Source organism: Cydia splendana, chromosome 21 (assembly GCF_910591565.1).
Source record: "Cydia splendana chromosome 21, ilCydSple1.2, whole genome shotgun sequence".
NCBI classification, from domain to species: Eukaryota; Metazoa; Arthropoda; class Insecta; order Lepidoptera; family Tortricidae; genus Cydia; species Cydia splendana.
Genome location: NC_085980.1, coordinates 8,493,198 through 8,520,065, shown reverse-complemented (window position 1 = coordinate 8,520,065; position 26,868 = coordinate 8,493,198). Strand labels below are relative to the sequence as shown.

At 41.7% G+C, this 26,868-nt stretch overlaps 1 protein-coding gene and 1 long non-coding RNA gene across 2 annotated transcripts in view; both read right to left on the bottom strand.

Moving 5' to 3' along the window:
- LOC134801102 (lateral signaling target protein 2 homolog) overlaps positions 1-20,299 on the bottom strand; it is a 57,849-nt gene extending 37,550 nt beyond the window's left edge. Inside the window, exon 1 of the mRNA XM_063773628.1 lies at positions 20,068-20,299. Within this exon, the coding sequence (XP_063629698.1) occupies positions 20,068-20,130 (63 nt within the window). The 5' untranslated portion in view covers positions 20,131-20,299. The remainder of the gene's footprint in view (positions 1-20,067) is intronic.
- The window catches only part of LOC134801192 (uncharacterized), a 298,318-nt gene that overhangs the window by 41,650 nt on the left and 229,800 nt on the right, over positions 1-26,868 (bottom strand). The gene's annotated exons all lie outside the window — the stretch shown is intronic.

Genomic DNA, 26,868 nt, shown 5'->3' with positions numbered 1-26,868 from the left:
TGTTAGAACTTAGAAATAATTGTGTCAACTGATTAATTGCTTAGCAAATACTTCAGAAACAAAACTTGTTGAGTCAGACAGGATGGTAATGGCTTATTTTCGTAGTAACCGGAAAGGACTCGACAGTCACAATGTCCGATCGATTCAGTCCGTTTGATAACTGGGTTCAGCTATGAATAGGTCATTTAAAACATTGTGCATTATCTAATCGCCGCTAAATAACTTTCACTTGTATTAACGCCATGAACACTATGCGGATGCAAGCGTGAGAATATTTTCACTTATTTCAACGCTTATTATACATTATTCATTCAAAATCGCCTATTGCTTTACCTAATGTGCTGTTTTAACTTTTCAATTTTAACCACTAAATTAAACGCAAAGGACGGAAAGGGCTTACAACTAGGTACCACAAAAATTCATGTTTGGTTATAATTAACCAAATAAATAAATGCCAAAAAACGAGCATTTAAAGAGTGACCCAGGTGACCATAAAAGCAACAAGTGACAAGAAAAAAAAGTTGATTCACCCACGCACACTTACTTGTTAGAGTCTAGTCAACACCATGTTAATGTTAACTGACAATTCGTAAACCTTATTGAAACTCCATAAGGACCACCTATGATCAGTGTGTTACTGTCAGCATGCATGTTTATACCTGAGTTTAAGTATATGTTTAGTAAACTCCTAAACGCAGATAAAGGCGTGTCCAGGAAGTCAACATTACTGCGTAATAGTTACGTAGCTTACAGTTAATGTCATGCATAATAATGTACAGGCATAGTACTAACAGCATCATTCATAACTGAACAATATCTGGGAGACCGAGCTTTGATCATGGTCTTCCTTTTATTTCGGACACTATGTTATTTAGCAAAAAATAACCCTTATGATGAAGCCTTTCGATCGGTATGACAAAGCTACAGGGTAATTTTTAGGGTTCCGTACCCAAAGGGTAAAACGGGACCCTATTACTAAGACTCCGCTGTCCGTCCGTCCGTCCGTCTGTCACCAGGCTGTATCTCACGAACCGTGATAGCTAGACAGTTGAAATTTTCACAGATGATGTATTTCTGTTGCCGCTATAACAACAAATACTAAAAACAGAATAAAATAAAGATTTAAGTGGGGCTCCCATACAACAAACGTTATTTTTGACCGAAGCTAAGCAACGTCGGGCGGGGTCAGTACTTGGATGGGTGACCGTTTTTTTTTGCCGTTTTTTGCATTATGGTACGGAACCATTCGTGCGCGAATCCGACTCGCACTTGCCCAGTTTTTTTTCTCGTGTAGCGGGTTATTCCCGGTTCAATCATGTAAGTAATTATTTAAAAATCTGTGAATGCAGTTTAAATTGTTTTTTAAATTAAAATAATGTCTTCTTTCAGTAAAATGTTCCATCTACAATATTCAGGGTACATCCCCTCCATGTGGCATAGCCGTGGGACGCCCTGTATAAATAAACAAGAATTGCTCGTTTAAAGGTATTAGATAATGTATTAGATTAGTGTCCGAACAAAATTTCGGTTTCGGCAAAAAAAAAAAATTCGGTCAGACTTTACTGAACATAAGTAATTAATAACGCTTTAATAAAAAAATGTTATACAAAGAAAATAGCAGTTCTGAATTATTCACAATTAGTTTCACTAGACGGTTGTTTTCGGGCTCCCGATATTTCGACGCAGTTAGGTATAAGTTATAAGTTTTTTATACATGCATCTTGTTCACGGGTAACCCCGGGTGGCCCGGGTTACTAACCCGTTACCCGAAAACAATACAAAAGGTAATCACAGTTCATTCATATCCCGTCGATATAAGTCAATGAAAATAGAGCGAGTAGTAAGTTTTCGAGTGTATGGCGGCGTCTATAGTTCGTTTTTTTTAGCATTAGAAAGAACTTGCAAGAAGGTAAGCGATCTTGACATGTCTTTTAATTGAAAAACGCTTTTTAAAAATCAAAAACTATTACTTATGAAAGCAGAAGAATATAAATGATCGTATTAGATTCATAATTGTTACATATTTGGCGTAACTTATTTTTAAAATGTGTTTTTCAATTAAAAGACACGTCAAGATTGTTTACCTTATTTCTAATGCTAAAAAAACGAACTATAGGTTGTTCGTGTGACTCATAAGAGTCATAAGTCATTGTCAGTTACCAGTGTGGGTGGGTGCAGTTGTTTTCGAGGGGCTCCCCTAAAAGCGATAATCCGGTTGTTTTTTTATTAAAAGTCAAGTGCAGGTGATAACAGGTAAAGTCCCGCTTTTTTTCTATAATAGGAATTTTTTATCGAATGCAATCTACAGGTGGCTAAAAAACCGGGCAAGTGCGAGTCGGACTCGCGCACGAAGGGTTCCGTACCATAATGCAAAAAACAAAAAACAAAAAAAAAGCAAAAAAAAAAACGGTCACCCATCCAAATACTGACCACTCCCGACGTTGCTTAACTTTGGTCAAAAATCACGTTTGTTGTATGGGAGCCCCATTTAAATCTTTATTTTATTCTGTTTTTAGTATTTGTTGTTATAGCGGCAACAGAAATACATCATCTGTGAAAATTTCAACTGTCTAGCTATCACGGTTCGTGAGATACAGCCTGGTGACAGACGGACGGACGGACGGACAGCGAAGTCTTAGTAATAGGGTCCCATTTTACCCTTTGGGTACGGAACCCTAAAAAAAACTGCATTCCCATTGCCAAGGAGGTTTTGGGATTATACTGAGCAACTTTTACTATGACCAACCCCGAAATCGCCAAAAAAGAATTACCATCACCGTGTATTAATCTAATGAATTAATGATGCATATTATATAGACACAAAAAAAATCAGTCGAATTGATAACCTCCCCCTATTCTTGAAGCCGGTTAAAAATGTCATTGGTCACGTCACGTGGTTTTGTTTGTTTACAATTTTACAATCGCTTAACTCGTACAGTGTACACACACGCCCATTGGGTCATACCCATGGTATAATAATATACTCCGCCTGGTACTCTATTCCCGTCTTTTCTAGGTCACCTAACTGACACAAGCCTACGTCATCATGCGACAGCGCTATATGATAATATGCGATAGCGCTATATATAGCGGCCATGTTATTGTGACGTAGGCCTGTGTCACTCTGGGAATAGAAGACCATGTTTTATTAGACCATGGGTCATACCCATGAAACTGACAATAAAAATAAGTATGTATATCATAATTACGCCAGCAAGAAATTTATCGGTTAAATCATTGACGGTATCGGTCGCGTAGATATATATATAGTATAATAACACTTATAATAACAATAAAAATCACTCATCGTTGTGTTTATAATACATGTTTTTCCCCTATAGAATACTAGACAATGGCTATTGAATCTCAAAGGGAAGTGGATGTTTCTCTAGAGTCAAAACGATATGAGTAGCTATACTAGGGAGCTATAGTCTTTGTAGGTAGCCAAGTTTCATGATGTTGTACATTTTACGTTATTAGAGAAAAATCTTGGACAGTCGTCGTCAAAAATATGTTTACACTTTTGCACCCTACTCCTTTGTAATAAGGCAAAAAGTGTAAACATATATTTGACGTCGACTGGACAAGGGAATTGCAGTAATACGAGTAAGTCGCCATCAGATACATATATCGGAGCGAGCAAGGTGCTCACAGATATCTGTACACGCCTCTATTCTCAAGGCGTTAGAGTGCGTGTTCAGATATTTTTGACCATGTCGGCCGCTCCGATATATCTGATAGGGACTGTACAAGTGTAATACATCGAGTGAGGCCAATGAACGAGTTAGACTAAGCGGAGGTAAGGCTCAAAATGTATATGAATCTCTGACCTCGGGAAGGTGAGAAAAATAAATAGTCCCCAGTGGGACTCCCCACCATAAACGAAGCAGTAGGTACCTACATACTACCTACTACTACGCGTAAACATGAGTAGTGCAAAATGTTGTAGCCGCAGTTTTGACAGTGCAACAGTATAATTTTTGCCCACCCATCTAATCTACCCATCTATGTTTTAAGGGAGTTCCCTCTGCCAACAAACTGCCCTGCAGTTTGGCAGAAGAAAAAAATCAGTATAATAGGGTTTATTTCATCTGAATAAATGATTTTTTTTTGTTATAACTTTATTACTTTGCAACGCGTCGAGATCACCTTTGTGAACTTCAACGTTATTGTTAAATATTGTAGTCGTATTATTCCAGCCAAGTAGATTTTAACGGTGTTAGCCTAGTATCAACATACTAAATACAGACAAAACTTTGGCCATTCATTTTCTCACACGCCATTGTGACATAATGTTGAGAAGATTTAGTCGTGTGAAAGTCGTCTATTAAAAAAATTGCTATATACAGAACATGGTACTTATTGCGGTAGGACTTTTGATGTTTCAAAATACCTACCGCAGCTACAGTAGGTACACTTATTCACTTATGGTGTTATTCATAAACGCGTTTACTGGCCTCAATTAGCTATGAATCGTGTCCTTATCTGTCATTTTGACTTATGTATTTGTAAGAACGTGATAAAACATAATTTAACTGAATCAGGCCCGTAAGTTTTATGAATAAGGGGGTTATTGTATCCTGGAGAACACCAACACTCAAGTAAAGGGCCGCAGGGCACAATATCAATGATTTTCAGAAAAGATTTAGGTACTTATTTATGTCATTTTTGGAAGTTCTCATATTTAACACATTTTCCTTGCCCGTCTTGTGTATCATATGGATCATCAGTAGATCGCGTTAGGTTATGACGCTTTTCATTTTGCGATCTTCGAGGTCTCTACTATAATATAATTAAGTATATCAAAGGGTGAGCAATTTGCTACTTTAAAACCCCCGCGGCTGCAGTAGGTACTAACACGTACTACTAACATTTATTAAGTGTTTATAATAAAATATCGTATTTATAAGTGATGAGTTTTATTGGGCTTAATGGCTCACAACAGACAATCGACAAAACATAGATAATACAAAATCAGGACGAACGGAGGGACTCGTTCGAATACGCTAACATTAATAAATAATCACGTTCGGAAACATTAAGTGTTACCCAAAAAGGCCAGAGCACACCGACTGCGTGGTGCTGGTGTGCTTTTCGGTGTGCACACGCCTAAAAGGATGAATGACTCTAAGATCTTTACATACGATTTTTTTAGCCTAAGTGTCCCACCGCTGGGCAAAGGAGTCTCCTTATGGTAACATTCCATTTCTAACCGCAGCTGCACTACCGGTACTGAACGCGTCGCTGTCATTGTCAAATTCCATAGTAAAATTGTCAGTAATGCAGCTGCGGTTAGAAATGGAATGTTACCCTTAATCTCCACGACTGCCATTGATGTGCTTTTTCCGCGCAAAAAAACGCACATAGGTGTCTCAAAAATCTAAGGATAATTTATCTAAACGTATTATTAGGTTTTTATTAGGATTCCGTACCCAAAGAGTAAAAACGGGACCCTATTACTAAGACTCCGCTGTCCGTCTGTCCGTGTGTCTGTCTGTCTTTCTGTCTGTCACCAGGCTGTATCTCATGAACCGTGATAGCTAGACAGTTGTAATATTCACAGATGATGTATTTCTGTTGCCGCTATCGACTCCCGTTGATGTGCTTTTTCCGGGCTAAAAAACGCACATAGGTACAAAAAGTATCTCAAAAATCTAAGGACAATTTGTCTAAACGTATTAACAAAGGTTTTTATCTAATCTCCTGACGTGCGACAGCCGTAGAGGTGAAATTACAATGTTATCATTTATCAATGAGAAATGAAATGGACGTGAGGCGATAACTGATAAGACATTTTGGTTATTAGGTGATAAGGTCCGAATGTCAGTGACATTGCAAGTGTCCAAAGAAACCTAACTATAAACCGTTAAGGCTCCGTCACACAGGCGCGTTTTGCAGGCAGCGCGTGAGCGGGGCGCGCCGCTTTTACATATAAAACGCTCACGCCGCGCTCCCGCCCCGTCTGGAAAACGCGCCTGTGTGACGGAACCTTTAGGTAAATTAAATGTGCCATTCTCAATCAAAAAGGTACTTTTCGGTTGTCAATAAAGGCGCTATTTCCATATGGCATCAATTTGAAAACAACCTTATCGACAACCACAAAGTGGTAGCTTTTGATTGGAAACGTCACAAATACCTCATCACAAAGAATTAAATAAGTACCTGATACGTTTCTGCCATGATGTCATGAAATAAATACCAATAAGGTAGTTTACCTATACATATACATAAAGAAAAACATATCTTTCCAACACATATGTTTTGCTTTATATAAACAGTCTAGCCTTTGTCCGCAACTTCGTTTGCGTGGAACAATGATGATGATGATGATTAATAAAAACAACGTTATGTCCTTCCCCGGGCCTCAAACTATCTACATACATATATATATAGTTACTCCATCCATACCAAATTCCATCTCAATCGGTTCAGCAGATTAAACGCGAAGAGATAACAGACAGACAAACAGAGTCACTTTCGCATTAATAATAATTATAGTAGAGATTATTTATGTGTTAAGGTTTCTTAGGCGGTCACCACACTGACGCATATGGATGCGGGGACCGTGTGATAATCCCCTTATACTATCAAGCATGAGGCAAATACTTTGTAAGCAAAGGAATTAGCATGCCCTGGCAACATTCGCAAAACATTTGGCATGACGGCCGAGTTTCGCTGTTGGGAAAGCGACAAAAAAAGTGAAAGCTGCGAGCGAGATGGCGAGATGTTACCGGTGTCGCGTCAGAGCGGGATGGTTGCGTCCGAAATGGAGTTTTGATTGTCGAGGATATTAAATCGAATGAATCATGATTATCTAATATTGGTATAGGGGAAATTTCGGTTTTTTTTCCTTTTGAGGTACGGAACCCTAAAAAGGCATACACTTAATAATATATTCATATTCATATTACCTATTCATATTCCTTTATTCATTAAATTACAAATTTTACATGTCATACCTACCTACTCATCTTAGATAATCTGGTAACAGCAAAAGTACCTAGCGTTACGGCACAGAATAAATAATAGTACTACCGTACAGAAAGGACACTTCCTACAAAACCGAAGTTTGACAGCGATTCAGGGTCATATCATGATATCCCTTTCTAACTTATGGCACTATCCCTTTCGGCTATTTAGGGTAGTCAAAATTCAAGTTATTATCTTATCTGTGGTCGTGCACGCAAAGGGACGTCAAGTTGTGTCAACCCTAATAAGTGCTCGGAGCAATGCTGAACCGAACAAAGCCGAGTTTGCCCGAAGTCAGGAGTGTCTCCCCACTGATTACGGCTCGGCCACGACATAACGCGACTGGCGACGGCGGCAGCGACAACCATAGGTGACGAAAGATCCGATCGCTGTGTCTCGCTCCAACCTATGGTTATCGCTGCCGCCGTCGCAAGTCGCTCAATGTCGCGGCCGAGCCGTTAGGTGTTAGCTCAGACCTTCTTAAGTTGTCAAGATATTTATATCATCCACTTCAACGAAACTAACATTGACATAATAAAATTTGCTTAAACCAACACTTAAGTCAAGTAGTACCTCTACCTACCTATTTCCTGTTAAAATCATTATCATAACATAATACAATCTCATAATAATGTAAATTACATAACCACAAACAATACATTATAAAATTTATAAAACATAAACAACACAAATCGGGACTAGTCGAAATATTATACAAAACTAATTATAACGACTCCAACAAAGTGATTAGTTGGTATGTAAACAATTGGTGGTACAAGATAAGGGGAGACGCGGAAGCTGTAGCGATGAGCGGCAGCGATAAGTGAGGAAAAATTGTCAAATGTCATTTAAGGCGCATTCAAGGTTCTGCTGCTGTAGGTACACCAATAGATGCAAAGTTATACAAGTTGCATTCCTTACGATTATAGCACAGAATAAGTAATAGTACTACCATACAGAAAGGACCTTCGAGCAACACGGAAGGGAGGCGGCATTCGCACTATTTCCCCTCTGCCGAGGTACAAGATTAGCGCGTCAATCTAATCTAGCGCGGATAATAAAACTATAGTGTAAACAACGTTATTTACGGTATTTGACGTCTGTCACTCACAACAGCAATACTACGTAAAATGTTTTGCACATCGAAATCACAAAGGAAAACAACTGCACTGCGAACGTTTACGTTCTACGTCTTTTTTTTTTTAATTTTAGGGTTGGCCGGACACCACCGTTATGAATCGGTAGTCGTCTAAGTAAATCGATATGAATTTTTCATTTTTCTTTTAATAAAAATAAGGAAAAGGTGGATAATTAACTGTAAATATGGATATATTTATCGTCACTTAACAGACAACAAATTTGACACAGTAATAACATAAATAAACTTTAAAATAGATCCCCAGTTAGTTTCAATTTTGACAATGGGTGCGACCTACTCGGTCGGTGTATTAAATACACCGACCAACCGGTAGCTTGCGGGAAAACCATATAATTCTAGCTTTATTTAAATCTCAAATAAAAATTCATTATACGTCACAATTCGATACCTCAGTCTACGTGCCATCCAATCGTAATCGCTTGCTGTGACAATCGATTTGCGTTAGTTACATCTCTATATACGTCAGTCATAATGTGTCAAATACCGCAAATAACGTTGTTTACACTATAGTTGCACTTGGATTTTTCACTAGACCGAGTCCAGACGCGCGCGTGAACACTGCTGCACAAAAATGCCTGTTTGCTCGGTTTTTTGTTATAAAAAGAGGTCGGGGACATCAAATTTACAAAAAGAAAGTGTTACATTTCACATGTAATATTTTTTTTTACATATCATACGTTTAATTACATTCAAACACAATTATTATATTTTAGTCTCATGTAATTGTTGGATTTATCGATTTTGCTCGCTCAGTACAAATTGCGGATAGGTCGAGCGACAAATCCGACTTCTCATCTCTCAGAATACAATAACATACTTCAACGAAAATGTGTTAGTGTGCGTGTTGTGACACTTGTCACTCGTCCGTACACAAAAAGAGATCGAGGTTTGCAAGATTTGTCTTTGACGTGTGTCATTTTCTATGTATTTGTGTCGTCATTACAGATTGGATTTTGTATGTAAGTGTGTGAGAAGTGTGACTGTGTGCACCTTTCCCCCCGCGAAAAATGGCAGAAAGATTTGTACGGTGAAATATCGCTTGGGCCCCTCCCTTCCGATGTGTCGGAAGCCGGTGTTGCTCGAAGGAAAGGACACTTCCTACAAAACCAAAGTTTAACAGCGATACTCTACTTACTATACTCTTTGCTGTTCGTTCCCTATTGTCATTTGTCTTACGCGCAACAAATGTCGATGGCTATGTGACGATAAGCGGGAATATACAAGCTAAAAATAATAGTAGTTTATGTGACTGCTACATAATGAAAGGCATTAAAATACGAGTGTGGGTTTATGAAACGAATGAAATGAGTTTCATAATAGTATCACACGAGTGTTTTAATGCCTCATTATGTACAGTTACATACACTGCTTTATCTACACACATATTATAAACTTTCTATGATATATTCACTAACCTCATATTACAACCGACATTGGGGCACTTTCCTCTCTGGCGGAACTCGCGGATATGAGATGGCGTCTCCGAAATATCTTTATCGCACATTTTACACGAAACTTTTGTTATAGTTACTTTAAAAACAACAAAACAAATTATTTTTTACTACAAACTAATTAAAAGATAAACTGTACGTCAAATGGCGGCAAATGAAAACTTTTTTCACGCATGTCACGCATCCGTAGTTTTTTTTTAATTCAGAGACAAACTAGAGTCGGGGTCGATTACCATATCGTCCGATACCAACTTACAAGCGAGATTTGTCAATATTGTATGCAATTGACATTTGATTTCGAATAAAACGTCATCTCGACCTATATTAGAATAGGGGTCAAATCAAATTGCTTTTTTTTTCAGAGATGTTCGAAATTTGAATTTCATTACCAAATCGATTTTGATATAGTAATGAAGCTATTACCACATTTTCACAGATAAGAAATTTGCTGTAACAAAACAATTTATCGTAATGTGGGCCATTATTTACGGATTTTGAAGGCATCATAGAGAGTTTATGATATGTGTGTAGATAAAAGCTTTTAAACTCCGCTTCAGCTTATAACTTGCATCAAATATTTTGATACATTAGTGTTGAATGGACGGTAATGGAAATGTACTTCCCGTAATGTGTGAGTCATTGATTACAGAATCTTTAAAGATTGCGGGATTGTCGTGAAACCTTGTATTGTAAGAATTTAGGTAAATCTTTACCTAGAACTATCTAGTTTATATTAAATCACATTTACAATCAGGTCTTTCGCGAATTTATTTTGTTAAGTAGATATTTTATTTATTTACAGACGTTTCGACACAGGTTTCACTGGTCGTGGTCGCGGCTAAATGACGTCCCAGCAAAATGTCAAAACAGAGATGTAAACGTGATTTCATATATGTTCAAACCGCGAAAGTTTTAAATGTTATAAAGATAGTTTATTGTTCAAGTAGGCATATTACAATGCGCTTATGAACGTCAAGTAAAGCTACGCCGGCTCTAACCTCTGACCCGAGAAAATTTAAATCCCTCTAAATTTTAACATTATTAACTTCAACATCTGATCGATGATAATATATGGAGCAGCCAATATTTTTTTCGCGGTTTCGGTGTTGTTCCCATAATCACAGTTGCTATAATATCTATATATGATTATAATATGCACCTCGCAAAAATAGGGCTAAGGGTTGAAAGAACACCCTGTACCTATAAGATTAAAGCCCCATTTGGAGGGATCAAGAAAATGCATGCGATTTTCGTTACATTGCGGTATTTGGTAGATCAACTGAATTCATTGTACTCTAAAGTTAGCAATGTATCGAACATTGCATACTATTTCTCATGGCCTGTAAACGGGGCTTCAAGTTCCAGTAGACGCATATATACATTATATATATATGGGGTGGAGTGGTGTGATGACCTCCCCGAGCGGGAGACAGGGGGAAGTTTGGGTGGGCTCCGGCCTGCCCAAAGGTCCGTCTGTCACCCCCGGTCCATCCTGGGCAACGTCACTAGCGACTGGCATTCGTGCCTCTTTCTAGTGGCGGCTAACATCCACACTGGTGTTGTCAGTAGGTGTAGGTTACTACTGACGACCTATACATAACCTACCTGTGCTAGGACCTGCACAGTAGAGCGCCGTACGCAAGGATGACGGGATCCTGGGGATTGAGCCATTGCCAACCCGCGTGGTAACACGTCTGCTTCGGCCCTAATTTCGGGCAAAACGGTAGCCCGGGCTACTAGCCACAGTCCGGGAAATGGTCAAGTGAGGAACCGTAGGTGGGCTCACGGCGAGAAGTGAGAGGGCCGCAGAGGCAGTTTCGGCTGCTGATGCGGTGGTGAAAGGCCATGCTGAGGAAGTGCGTTTAGGTGAATCGGGCGGAGGGCGTCTGACCTGGACGACCCTACGTCCCACCTTCACACATTTCCGATGTCGCGCAACTAGCCAACTTCTCACTTCTATACCCGAGTCGGTGTCCTAACGACTGAAAGCACCTTTTATATGTGTGTGTAAGCGTTCCCAAGGTGTGGGCCCTTGTAGGGTGGGAGCCGATGAGGATGAAGTTAATCGTTACGAACTATGGATACCAGGTCTAACGAAAAACCCCAAGCTGATCCAGCAGCGTCCATCGCTAATGGTGAAGCCACACAGGCGAGACAAGCTGTTCCAGTGACAGTGCGTCAGACCGAAACCCCGGCCCGTCCGCAACCCAGTTCATCTGGGGAGCAGACCGGCCCAAACCCCTTCCAGGACTGGCAGGTAGTGGACCGAAGGTCCAAGAAGCGACCCCCTGCTGGGAAGCCTCACCCTGCCAGACCTGTGAATTCTTCTTCCTCTAACCCACCCCCCCCTGTTAAACGTCAAGGTGGGGTGGCTAAGAAGAAGAAGAAAAACAAGAACCAGAGGCGTGCAGCTCGTCTAGCGCGAGAGCAGCAACTGGACAACACACCAACACCGACACACTCTGCAACCGGTGTGGGTGTGCAGGCTTCCCAGAAGCCGGCACCCAAACCGGCGCCGAACAAGCAGGTTGCTGCTGCCAGGCCTCCGCCGAAGGGAAAAGGTTCCACCCTACCCCCTAAGGCTGGAACGTCGGGCGACAGCCCTACGGGTTCGGCCGCAGATCCCTCCAAACGACGACCTGGTAAGCTCGCACGAGCCGCTGCTAAAAGGATGCGAGATGAGTCCTTCTCCCCGCAAGGAGACAACAAAAAGCAGCGACTAGTGAGCCCAAGCCAACCGTTGTCGTACGCACAAGCAGCGGCATCTGACCTGACGATCGTCATTACTGACGCGAAGTCGGGGAAGATCACCGCTGACCACTCCAACGCCATCCTCCGCGGGTTGCACCAAGCAATCGTGGAGGAGGCGAGGAGAAACCTCGTAGGAGCCAGGCCACCCAAATTCAAGGGCAAGCCCATCTTCGCTGAGGGGCAGCTGAGGGTCTTCGCAGAAGACGAATACTCGGCCGCCTGGTCTCAGCGATGTGTCCAGGCCCTAACCCTGCCAGACATCTCCCTTAAGGCGGTTCGCCAGTCGGAGATGGCAAGGAGAATTAAGTGCGGGCTCCTAATACCCAACATTAATAACTCGTCCTGGGAAGACGTCCGTCAGGCAGCTGACGGACTAAGGTACCAGAACGAATGGGCCAAGGTCGGGTCTTGGTCCATTATACAAATACTACGGCAAGACCAGGGGTGGTTTGTCGAGTTCACAATCCCCGAAGACCTCGTCCCCGCCTTCATGGAGAGGGGGAGATCCCTGAACTGTGGGGTGGGCAATGTCTACCTCAGGTTCAGGGGTCCCGGAGGCAAATACCTGGACCAGCCTCCCACCCTGCAAGGTTCCACCCTAAGGGTAACGGGAGTACAGGTCCCCAACGAACAGGCCGCGGGCACCTCCGAGCAGAGCAAGTCTGTCTCCGGGGAGAAAGTTGCCCCCCTGCCTCTACCCAAGCCGACGATACCCGAACTCTCGGAGGATGAGCTCCTTGGCACTGGTGAGGGACCAGCCGGGTCATCATCCGAGGGTGAGGACTTGTCGGCTTGGATAGTGTCGGGGTTGGCCGACATGTTCAAGGAGGGAGGGGAGATGCAAGATGCCGCCCCCACCACCGACAACATGGACACCAACTAGTGTCATCCAAGCAAACCTCCAGCACAGCGTGGCCGCTACGGCCCAACTCAGACGCTGCCTGGTAGGTTTGCCAACAGCCGTTGCCCTCCTACAAGAACCATGGGCGGGCAATGGATACATACGCGGGCTGTCCGACACGAAAGGTAAGCTCTACTACTCCACGGTACATGCCGTCCCTAGGGCATGTATCCTAACTACTAACAATATTATTGCACAACCGCTCACTGAATTCTGTTCCAGAGACCTGTGTGCGATTAAACTACAAGTTCCACTGCCAACAGGCTGTCGCGACCTAGTCCTCGCCTCGGCGTACATGCCCGGAGAGGACGAGCCACCGCCTGCCGAACTACAACGACTGGTCAGCCACTGCGAGAGATCAGGCCTCGCAATAATCATCGGGGCCGACTCCAACGCACACCACCCACTGTGGGGAATGGAGACCAGCAACAACAGAGGTAAGACACTTGTTGAATATCTTGTGACTACTAATCTAAACATTCTAAATATAGGCGCTGAACCAACATTTGTAAACAAACGATGCAGGACGATTATCGACCTGACTCTGGCTTCGGAGGAGGTCAGTGAACTAATTATGGGATGGCAAGTCTCCCAGGAGGCCTCCTGCTCAGACCATAGATGGATTCGCTTCAATCTACTAGCATCTAGAGACACACCAACCGCCCGGAGGAATCCCAGGAAAACGGACCGAGCCACTTTTAGGAAGGTCCTAGGGGAAAGCCTTGACCGGCTTCCACCGAGGGATGACCTTCGGGAACCGGCTCAGATAGAACAGCAGGTAAATATCTTAACTGATACCCTCGTAGACAGCTACCACAAGGCGTGCCCCTTAAAACCACCGGCAAAGACTGCCATAAAGGGTCACCAGTGGTGGGGCCCAGAACTGGAGAGACTCCGGGGGAAAACCAGAAGACTCTTCAACAGGGCCATGAACACAACGGCTGAGGTGGACTGGGATAACTACTACGAAGCCAAGGCCAGGTACAAAAAGAGATTGCGGTACTGGAGATCCCTGTCATGGAGGAACTTCTGCAGCAGCATTGAAACACTTGACCACGCCAACCGGGTAAGGAAAACCTTAGCGCACAAGCCCACATCACAATTGGGCTCACTGCGTAAACCCGATGGCACATACACATCTAGCCCTGCAGAGACCCAACGCCTTCTCCTGGTAACTCACTTTCCAGGATGCGTAAGTCTCGCCGATGCAGATCAGCAGGACGAGGAATACAGTACAACGGACAACAACTGGCAAATGGCGCACAGAGTCGTCACCGCTGAGAAACTCAGGTGGGCCATAGACAGCTTCCATCCCTTCAAGGCGGCTGGTCCGGATGGGATCTTCCCCGCTCTCCTACAGTGGGGTCTAGGACTCATCCAGGAAACCCTGACCGACATCATGGCAGCCTGCCTAGCCTGGGGGTACGTGCCCAGGAGATGGAGAGATGTAAATGTGGTATTCATACCTAAACCAGGTAAGAACGACTACACAGCTGCCAAATCCTTTAGGCCCATCAGTCTCACATCATTCCTGCTGAAGACCTTGGAAAAACTGTGCGACAGGGACCTGAGGGACCGAGCGCTAAAGAACATACCGATGCACAACAACCAGCACGCGTACAGCTCAGGTAAATCTACGGAGTCGGCTCTACACATGGTTGTAAGCCGCATTGAGAGGGCCATCCACGGCAAAGAAATGTGCCTCGGCACTTTCATTGACATAGAGGGCGCTTTTGACAAGACTCACTTTTCCAGTATAGGGAACGCCTTGGAAAGCCACGGCGCTGAACCCGGACTAGTAAAGTGGATCATGAACATGCTAAATCAAAGGACAATAAGGTATGTAGGTGAACCGCAGGCCGTAGCGGCGGTGCGAGGATGCCCTCAAGGGGGAGTTCTGTCACCTCTGTTGTGGAACCTAGTAGTCAACAACCTCATAACCAAACTGAACGAGGAACACTTCTACACAATAGGCTACGCTGATGATCTGGCAATATTAATATCGGGTAAATTTGCCAGTACAGTATGCGACCTCACCCAGGCAGCTCTTCGGATCGTAGAACGCTGGTGTAGAGATTTTGACCTATCAGTTAACCCCACCAAAACAGAAATGGTAATGTTCACCAATAAAAGGGCACTTGGCAACTTTACCAGACCAACACTTTTCCAGACTGAGCTACAGCTGACCGATGAAGTTAAGTACTTAGGGCTAACGCTCGACAGTAAACTCAACTGGAACAATCACATCAACAAACGCATAGACAAGGCGGGAGTAGTCTTCTGGCAGTGCAGAAGGATGATTGGTAGGAGGTGGGGACTCAACCCGAAAATTACCCTTTGGCTCTATAAGACTATAATCCGCCCCCTACTCTGTTACGGTGCTCTGGTTTGGTGGCCAAGAACAAACCTAGGCAACGTACGAGACAAGCTACAAAGACTCCAGAGGCTCGCATGCTCGGCCACCACTGGCTGCACGAGGTCCACTCCGACTGCAGCCATGGAGGTCATGCTAAACCTTTCACCGCTGCACCTACACATACAACAAGAGGCCAGTCTCTCAGCGGTAAGGTTACGAACCCTCAATATATGGTCTAACACCACAGGAGCTCTTCACACAGCATGCCTGGAAAAAGTATACAGCGAATTTCCAGTGCTCATGGCGGGCACGGATCGAATTCACAAACAAGCCATCTTTGACAAAAGGTACAAAATACAATTATTTGAGGACGACAACTACGAAGGACTCAATCCCCGGGAGCTGAGAATCTTCACTGATGGGTCCAAAACAGACAGCGGATCAGGCTCTGGAACCTTTTCAGAAGACCTGAACATGTCAATCACCACTCCGCTAGGAGCCCATAACTCGGTATTCCAGGCTGAGTGCATGGGCATCATTAACGCGGCGGCTGCCATCACTGCAAGGAAGGTAGTAGGATCCTCCATCCGCATACTCTCCGACAGTAGAGCAGTCTTAATGGCCCTAAAAAGCCATATAGTCACATCCAAACTTATACACGAATGCCACGAACGACTAATGGAGGTATGTCAGAACAATAAGATCACCTTACAATGGATCAAAGGACACAGTGGATCCCGAGGTAACGACGCCGCGGACGAGCTCGCCAGACAAGGATCGGGTGCGGGGGCGATTGGCCCGGAACCGATCCTCCCGATACCGTTTAGTAAGGTACGCTCAATGCTGCTGGCACGTACAGGGAAACTACACACAGAACACTGGCTAAACCAAACTGGATGCAGACAGGCCAAGCAAGCCATGCCGAGCATGAACGGTAAGCTCACAAGGGCGCTCCTTCAACTAGGAAAGGTTCGACTGAGTATGGTAACCAGTGTCATAACAGGTCATGGACTTTTTAACAAACATCTTTTTATAACAGGTGTCACAGACAGTCCCCTATGCCGTGGATGCATGGAGGAAGAAGAAACAGCCTCTCACGTGGTGTTGGAATGCAGCGGATTGGCCCCATACAGGGCAAAACATCTCGGATCCCCGAGTGACCTCCCCGAGGTCCTACTCAACATCAAAGGTCTGATAGGATTCCTCGAGGAGCTGGGCTGGCAAGACTAGTCCACCCCCTATCACGCAAAATAGGCGCAAGACGTCGAGTTGCGGAAAATCGCCCGAACTACAATACAATACAATATATACATTATACATACTAACGTGATTTAGTTAAATTATGTTTTATCCCTTTCTTACAAATACATAAGTCAAAATAATAAGTTGGTTATTGTTTAGCTTTGCTATATCGTTGTTACGTATTAAGCCTGTCATAGTAATTCAATTTGATATATTATGTCTGTGACACAGATTTGATATAAACAGTGATTGAACTCAGTTGATGTACATCAGCTGATTTCAATTTGAGCATAAACAGGCTTCCACTTTGAACACATTTGGGGCATTATCTATGAAAAGGGACCTTATTGTCGATGTTGCGAATTTTTATTCTGTGACATTTATATAACTGCCTATTTTTGTATAAGCCATACGATTAAATAAATTGACGATGTTGCTTACGCCGCACAGCGTCGCGCGGCATTGTATTTATATCGGAGCATCGTTAATAATGGCGTAAGCGCCATCGACAATAACATCCCTTTTCATAGATAACGTCACATTTTGCCCTACAAATAATCTACAATTTTTTATAAGAGCTTGGTCTCAAATGTCTTAATTATAATCGTCAAGTATCAAGTAGGTACAGCACACGGGATTGTTATGCCATTTAGGGTTCTTGCTAAGTTGGAAATTCTATAGCGTAAGTATTGAACAACCAATTTAGCTAAGACCCTAAATGGCGCAACAATCACGGAGCGTGATGGTACAATGAAAAAAAAAATCACGGAAAACTGAACTAGTCACATGATCATTGTTTAACTCAGTATCTTTAGGTATTTAAATAAAAGTAAACAAAATCTACCATCAAATGGCTCCTTAAGCCAGTTGAGGGTAGATGAAAACATTAAATGATCCAATAATGTAGGTTAAAGCCAGGTCGTACAGTGACTGATCCAGGCGGTTTGTATTTGGTTGGTTAACCAATAAATGTTATAACATAACTACCCGAAAATGTACAAATTGTTTACTTTTATTTAAATACCTAAAGATACAGAATATAAGTAGGTCATAAAAGGCTGTCTAAATGTCATATTGACATTGCCGCAATGTGGTTAAGCTAACTGGAGCACTGTTTGTGGTTATTCACTTGTATGTGTGTGACACTTGTTAACTTCTTAACACTATCAGTGCCAAGAGCCCCAATTCCAATACAAAATGAGCCTGACTATCGGGTTCTTGGCACTGAAAGTGTTAATGCAGCATTATTTCCACAAAAAGGTATTTTTTTGAGAATATGAAGCATATGCCAACTACCTTACTAACCCGCAAGAATCTGTATTGAATTATACTGTTAAATTTAAAGCTAAGTTATGAAACTCGGCTAGAATGAACTACACCAACTTAATCCCAATGGCCAAAGTTACCCTCCACCTCCAGGGCCCAATGTAACTCCACTTTACGGTACCATGACATTTTTATGACTGACATTGAGCTGTGCTAATTCATCATTGAAATTATTGACACCGTTCATGCTTCTGAAAACTGAAATAGATAGTGGAACATTGTATACGAGAATGACTAGGCTACTATTTTAACTTTGCTATTTATTAAGCCCTTTTATTCTGAGTTAGAGTAAGTCTCTAAGCTCAGTGTGCCGCTTGGCAAAGGCCTCCTCCAGCTCTTTCCATTGGGGACTGTCGTGGGCCACTCTTCTCCAGTTTGGGCCCGCTGTGAGTTTGAGTTTGGGACTGAATATGTTTATTGAATTCTTCTTCTTCTTCTTCCTCCTTGTGTTATCCCAGTATTCTTGCCACGGCTCCTGGAAGCCTGGGGCCCACTTGACAACTAATCCCAAGAATTGGCGTAGGCACTAGTTTTTACGAAAGCGACTGCCAACTGACCTTCCAACCAAGAGGGTAAACTAGGCCTTATCGGTATTAGTCCGGTTTCCTCACAATGTTTTCCTTCACTGAAAAGCGCCTAGCAAATATCAAATGATATTTCGTACATAAGTTCCGAAAAACTCATTGGTACGAGCTGGGGTTTGAACCCGCGACCTTCAGATTGAAAGTCGCACACTCTTACCGCTAGACCACCAGTGCTTTTTTAATATGTTTATTTAATGACCTAATATAATAATAATTCAGCCTATATACGTCCCACTGCTGGCTACAGAGGACTCATGCGCGAGAGGGCTTGGGCTATAGCCCCCACGCTAGCCCAATGCGGATTGGGGACATCACATACACCTTTGACTTTCTTCGCAGATGTATGAAGGTTTCCTCAAGATGTTTTCCTTCACCGAAAAATTACTGGTAAATATCAAATGATGTTTTGTACATAAGTTCCGAGAAACTAATAGGTACGAGTCAGGATTTGAACCCGCGACCTCCGGATTGAAAGTCAGATGTCATATCCACTCAGCCATCACCGCTCACTACTTAATGACCTATTTACATTTAAAAATATTGAATACACATTAATTTTTGACAATTAAAAAGACGGGAAGTGCACAAAAACCTAATAATTATTATTAAAAATAAGACTCCTTTTTTCAAGTGACTTGGAGTGAAAACTAATATTATTTCAATAGTTAATTCATAGATAGTATGTAACATTTAATTGTAAACAAAGAATACAAACATGCCCTTTCTAATTGACTGTAACATTAACATAAACAATCTTATCTTAATTGTTTATACTATGCCCCCTAAGTTTAATGTTTTAACAGCCTGACCAAATGGATACTAAAGTACGAAATAGGAAAACTACTAGTTTTGCATATAAAATAACAACAAATACGTACTTATCTGAGGTGCGAGAGTAAACAAGATTGTTAATTTATGCTAGATGAACGCGTAATACCTGCCTAAGATCAAGAAATGGGCAGTGCAGGCGGAAAATTGTGCCAGTCAAGTACCATGACGTAAGGTTTGTAAAATGCAGTTTACAACGACTTACGAAGATTTAAATACTATCTATGTGACCCAAAAGGAAGGGAAACAACCCTCAAATTTACTAACAATTATAACAATGGTCCATACGGATGAAATTAAAGAGAAACAACGTTTGAATCATACCCATCTGTGACAACAAAGACTAAACATTTATATACGATTTATTTATCTCCATTTGTAATGCTAGCAGAAACAAAGATAAAAGTATGTTTAGTTAAGCAAAACGAATCGAGCAGCATTGTCTTTAAGGCCGTTGTGAAACACTGTAGGAATTAGGATAGAAAATTGTTTTGACATACCTTTGGTTTATAGAACCATTTTCTGAGAGACTCCATTGGACCAGTTTTGTACAACAGCCGCATAAGCACAAATCACAACACGAACACACACATTATTAGCACCAAAAATCACTACACGGATGCAAAACTATTAATTTTCGCCAATATTTACGTCAAACAACATAAACGGCGGACATGTTTCCACGATTCGCGTTCACGCTCACTCATGCAGACTAAACTGAGTGAATGAGTCAATGAAATAAAGTGAGAAGACATTTTTGTTTCATTCATTCAGAATGCAGTTTATTTTAAAGCTAGCAACACAAACTCACGTACTGTGGCATATTTAACGAAGTCTCAAACAGTATCGATATGGACGCGTTCAAAATAAAGTGGTACCCAGACGGGCCCGATCAAATCGGTCGATTTGATCAGGAAAATAATTGACGCCAATCTCATCTAGCGTACACAATTTAACCCGTCGAATGCCTTGTCCCGGATACGTCACAGACAATTTGAACTTTAATTTATAATTTCAAGGTTATTAATTCAATACCAAATCTTTGACACGGGCGTTCGAGGGGTTAATCACCAATTTTAGAACCATAAACAAACGCACGTACAGATCCTAGCATTCCATAGATACTAGCTTCGAAAATTGGCATTTTCGTGTCCGCACCTCCTGATTTGATCGGGTAATCGAATCAGGGAGCCAAATTGCCTTTTGCGTCCGCACCTCCTGATTCGATCGGGCAATTTAATCAGATTGGCGAAAAATTGACTAATCTGGATACGCCTTAAAAGTTAAATTGTCACATGTGTAACTTGCTTTATGCTTGAGCCTCGAAAAAGGCGGGAAAATAAAATACGTGTTTGCGTGGTAACCGCGGCCCGGCAAGATAAGTTATAATAAGTTCAATATGATCCAGAGAAATTGTCAATATTCAATTTTCCGTAAAATAATTGAATTCAATAAATTATAACTAATTTTAGAACAAAAGTGTTTGCGTATTTTTGTGCCCCCGAAGGAACGGGGACGGTATTAAGTAGCCTTTAGGGTGAAAAGTTTATTGTCGGTTTGTGTTTGAGCATGAATGTTTCCATTTATTTCCAATACGGTTAGACAGATTTGATTGCAGTTTTCAAAATTTCAAATTATTTATTTGTCAAACATTGGTAAAGTTTACGTGATATACCTGCGATGTTTCTTGTAATGCACTACACTACTCGTAGATGCAAATCATTGCTATACTTATAATTAATTTAAATAGACGGCAGATTTAAAATTTCTAGTTTAAGGTCATTCACAAATTTGTGCGCTGCTAAGTGAGTCCAATTTGTATGTAGGTAGATACGTACCTATTTATACCAAAAAACCGGCCGAGTGCGAGTCGGACTCGCACACGAAGGGTTCCGTACCATTATCTATAAAAACGGTCACCCATCCAAGTACTGACCCCGCCCGACGTTGCTTAACTTCGGTCATAAGTCACGTTTGTTGTATGGGAGCCCCACTTAAATCTTTATTTTATTCTGTTTTTAGTATTTGTTGTTATAGCGGCAACAGAAATAGATCATCTGTAAAAATTTCAGCTGTCTAGCTATCACAGATCACGAGATACAGCCTGGTGACAGACGGACGGACGGACGGACGGACAGCGGAGTCTTAGTAACAGGGTCCCGTTTTACCCTTTGGGTACGGAACCCTAAAAACAAGAGTTGTACCTATTTACATGTTTGCGTTGTTTGTTTCTATATTAAATAACGCTCCACCCACACGTTCAGCGGGTGTTATATTCTTAGTTGAATCGCTACTATTGCCACTAACAAGGTTGTTGGGGATTTTTCGAATAACAACATACGAGCTGAAAGAACACAGAACTTTAACAAGTTTTGCTCATTTTGCTTAGTTAGAACAAACTCTGCAATGTTGAACCGATTTTGATGCGGTTGGCATTACAGAGAGAGAGATTATTATTTATGCATATGCATAATTAATTAATTATATTATTAGGAATTAATCAAAAATTTTCATGAAGGGTCTCAGATACTTTTTAGGGCTTGAGTGCCTTAGAGAGTACCTAAACATCGTTAGGAAATCGGACTTGTCCCAATAATGCCTTAGTTTCCCCAGAGTATTGGAAGGTCAGGTGGCAGTCGATTTTGCAAAAATACTAGTGCCTACATCCCGAAGTGAAACGTGGAAAAATGCCAGGCCAACACTACAAATAGGAGAAGGTAAATAAATGTGCAAGTTGCAAAAAGTTTCCAATTCTAAAAAAGAAAAGAAAAGTTCTAGGAATTTTCATGAATATTTCACAGGATTCAAGGGAAGCTTTCATTATATAAATTAAAAATTTCGAGTTAACAAATACGAGAAGGGTCCGAAATTTTTCCATGTGGAAATTTCGCAATTTAGGAAACTTTCCGACGGCAAATGAGTAGTTAGGACGTTGTTGATGACTCTATTGTTTATTTGATAATAAACAAGACCGAAGTGATCGCATAAGTGTACCGTGAACAAAGTTTTCTAACGGTACACTAAAAAGAGCTTAAGATAACCTATAACCATAATGGCCGTGTGTCACGGAGGTGCTATGATATGATAGAGCAAAAGGTGATATGATAGAGCAAAAGGCGTAATGATGCAAATATACCACAATAGTGAAACAACCACGCGAGTAACTCAACGGTATTCATTTCAGTTTCTGTTTATATTCGTTTGTGAAAGTTTTTGTGTTTTCTCAGATCTATTTCGTGGTTATAGCTAACTTTGTAGCTCTTATGTACCTATCGTTTGATTTTATAAGGAAATATGGATCTAATATGAAGAAATAAAAAAACTTAGAGCTTGCAATACAAACAACGATATTTTTGAAAATAGGTATAGATTAATTATACGGCCTATTTAATTTTGGCCGTGACCCTGATCTGTGGAACCAGAGAACGACCTGCCCCATTACATTTTTTTGCGTCATAAAAATTTGTTTCCTACTTTTTCCTAATCAGAATACCGAATATTAGTGTCCGACCGAAACATGTTTTTTTGCCGAAACCGAAACCGAAACCGAATGTTCGGCTTTGGGTCTAGTTTCGGCCGAAACCGAAACCGAAACCGAAACTTTTGTAGACTTGTTAACATCGTTGAAAAATGTCATAATACCGCTTTTACACACATTATGGGGCTGTCAACACCCAATGTCCTTGAAATAGATGTTACTTAAGCAGTTTTTTAAGAAAATTACTAGAGTTAGACCAAGATAATTCTGCAACGATTTTGATACCACACACAGTGCAAGTATTATTTTAAACGTCAAAACTTCTATGAAATTATGACGTATAAATAACATTTGCACTAGTTACACTGCGTATGCTATCAAAATCATTGCAGAATTATCTTAGTCTAACTCTATTCATTCACCAGTCAAGCTAACGTGTAGATACAGGGTCAACCAAAAAACCAACCAAAAACGCGAGCGCAGCGAGCGCGAAATTTTTTGTTGACAATATCGCAAGGCCGGGTACCGATCTTCACCTGGGCCTAAAAGTCCGTAGTGCCCCAGTGAGGCGAACTTTCATGCGAAGTCAAAGCCGTGCTTCAGGCTTCAGCACAGACTCCAACCAATGTCCATTGTATTAAAAAGCGAGACCGCAGGCCGAGCATGGCGCAGCGAGGCCAAAGGCTAAGCTGAAGTAGAGGACATGTGGAACACAAACCAATGGTAAATTGAGGTAAACAGTGAGGCTAAGGTCGAGCATTCGTATGAAAAACTGTACTGGGGTATTTTCTTCGTTTTAATCAATATTCAGCTGTTCAGCCTCGCAAAATATTAACTTTTGAGAAAATCAACATTGCGACACTAGTTGAGCGTAGCCTTTAGCCTCGCTTAAAATTTGCCATTAGAGGTAGATAGGAAAATGACTGAATAAGTGAGTGAATAAGAGCGAAAAAGACTTCGTTCGACGAGTCGAGGCCCGAGGGCCGAGCTGATACTCGGCCAACGCCTGAAGATTGAAATTAAAAACGCAAACTTATAGATGGTCAAGCAAATCTTGTCAGTAGAAAAAGGCGCGAAATTCAAATTTTCTATGAAGCGATATCCCTTCGCGCCTACATTTTTCAAATTTGCCGCCTTTTTCTACTGACAAGATCTGCTTGACCAACTAGATTTCCCTGTACTGAATTTCGTAACATTTCTTAAATTTCGGCCCGGCCGAAAGGTTCGGCCGTTTTTTGGCCGAAACCGAAACTACAGCCGAAACATGAAATTTTGGCCGAAACTGGCCGAAACCGAAACCGAAACCGAACCTTCGGTCGGACACTACCGAATATGCCCTTAAGAGCCAACGGGAGTGGTCATTTCTCCATACAAACGTACTCCTCGTTTTCCTCCGTGGTTTTTGAAGCTAGAGCTATGATTTTTTCAACACAGATTAATATTGTCAATATCTGTGTCGGACCGTTTTGCTTTTTTTGATATTTTTGTTTTTTAAGGCGCTAGAGCCCTTCAAAAATGGCCTAATTGAATATGCCGCAATGAGAGGCGTGGCATTCAAAACTGATATCAATTAGCCAAAAAAGCAAAACGGTCCGACACAGACAATTTCATAATCATTTAGATTTCCAAATTTGGTTACGATTGGTTAAGTTTTGGAGGAGGAAACAGAGGAGTACGAAACCTCGATTTTTGATATTTTTACGCAGGATTTTTCGCCTTGTCCTTATCGCACTACTTTTAGGTGCCGCTTCCGTTAGCGAGACGGGTATATTTACCTAAAATATTTAAAACTCAGCTCCTGTTTCGTCTTAATTAAACGGATCCATCCACTATTTTTGTTACGCTCTATATACTTAAATCGTATAATAAACAGCATGGTCACCTTATGAACGATATCATTCATAATGTAGGTAGGTAAGAGTATACCTACTAGGTATGTAATTTTGCAGCTCGCTGTGCATGTTACGTAATGTCAATTAGAAACACCTATATTTCTAAAACAATCTCCTTAATTAAAACCCCATTTCCTATGCAATTGCTAGTTGATTGACTGCCTTTTCCAAAAAATAGAAACAGCTTAAAGTATTTTTGCTCAATTATTGTAAATTGAGGCTTTTATCTACTAGTGTAGAACTGAAATTCGTTTGAACTTTTTCAGTAGGATGGCTTTAAATTATGTTCTTGGATTTTATTCTAGGAATTCCCGAAACTTCCAAATGCAAGCATGTTTTTATTAAGCCTCGAATATGTTAGAAATCGCATATTCGCGATTCGGAGTACGATGGAGCGCTACGAGCGAAGCATCATGGAGCGCAACGGAGCACTTTGGCACAATATGACGCAACTCCGTGGAGCGCTTAGTCACGGAGCGATTTGGAGCGCAATGTCAGGAGCACGATGGAACGCCACGGAGTATTTTGCCACAATAATGCAATGCAACTTCGTGGAGTTCGCTTCGCTCCGTGACTGAGCGCTCCACGGTGCCATGGAGTGTCACGGAGCACGTTGGAGTGTCATGGAGCACTTTGGCGCAGTATGGTGCAATTCCGTGGAGCGCTCAGTCACGGAGCGACTCGGAGCGCGATGGAGCGCCACGAAGCTCGATGGAGCGTCACGGAGCACTTTGGCGCAATAACTCCGTGGAGCACTACGGAGCGCACCGGCGTCTTGTGCCGACATGCTCTTGGCCAGTTTTGAGCTCTAGTCACTTCTGTAGTTATTCTAGTTCGTCGCATTTGCAACAAAAACGAGGACTATGATTTTGGATTCACAGTCTACATTATTTACTCATCTGTGGTACTAATATTTTTATACGAATTTTCCCTCATATGTTAAATTAGATAAATAATGGCAGAGATTTGTTTCTATACGAACCGTTTCACTTACGGCTTATCTAGTAAATATGGATTTATGCATTTGTTTCTCAGTAGGGGATAAAATTAGCAGGTAAAATTACAAGGTTAAGGTTCCTGAAGGTCAAAAAACGGAAAAACGCTATACGAGCATTCCATGAAATAGGGTATTATACTGTATTTAAAATAAATTATTTTACACCATGCATAAAATAAAGCACCTGATAATTATTAGAAAAACAGAGATAGGAGTTATTTTTAAACACAAGTTCTATTTAATAAATCGGATAGAAATATAAAAAGTAGGTGAGTTGACCGTGACGTCACGATGTAAAGTTCCATATAAATTTCATATTAACAAATCGTTTTGACAGTGCTAAAAAAGTAACTGATTTGACTAGTTGGAGAATACCCTATTGTCTACCGTTTGTCCCATACAAACGCGAATTTTCTGAAGATTTGCAGGTATAGTAGTTGTAACACACTATCGCACCGCACCAAGGCCATTGTCGACGCACCCATAAGTAAGAGCGAGAAAGAGATATCGCTTTCTCGCTCTTACTTATCGGTGCGTCGCACAATGACCTTGGTGCGGTGCGATAGTGTGTTACGGCCTTAAGAGTTTCCTTTTCTAAAGCCCCCTCCAGACTATGCGCGTGAATCGCGGGCGAAGCCGCGAACGCGAGTGTGGACTGTGGAGTCGATTTCGCTGTCTGCGAAAATCGACTCCACACTTGCGTTCGCGGCTTCGCCCGCGATTCCCGCTAATAGTCTGGAGGGGGCTTATGACAAATGGTCAAAAATATGCACAGAAAAATAATCGCCTGCTTTAAATGCCGAAAAAAAAGTCGCAACACTGGAAATAAAATGCGTTTGTGCGGTACAGCCCGTGGAATGCTCCTATATTCAAAAACGCTTGACAAAAATAGCAACGCTATTATCAGACACAGAACACGATAGTAGTAATCGAA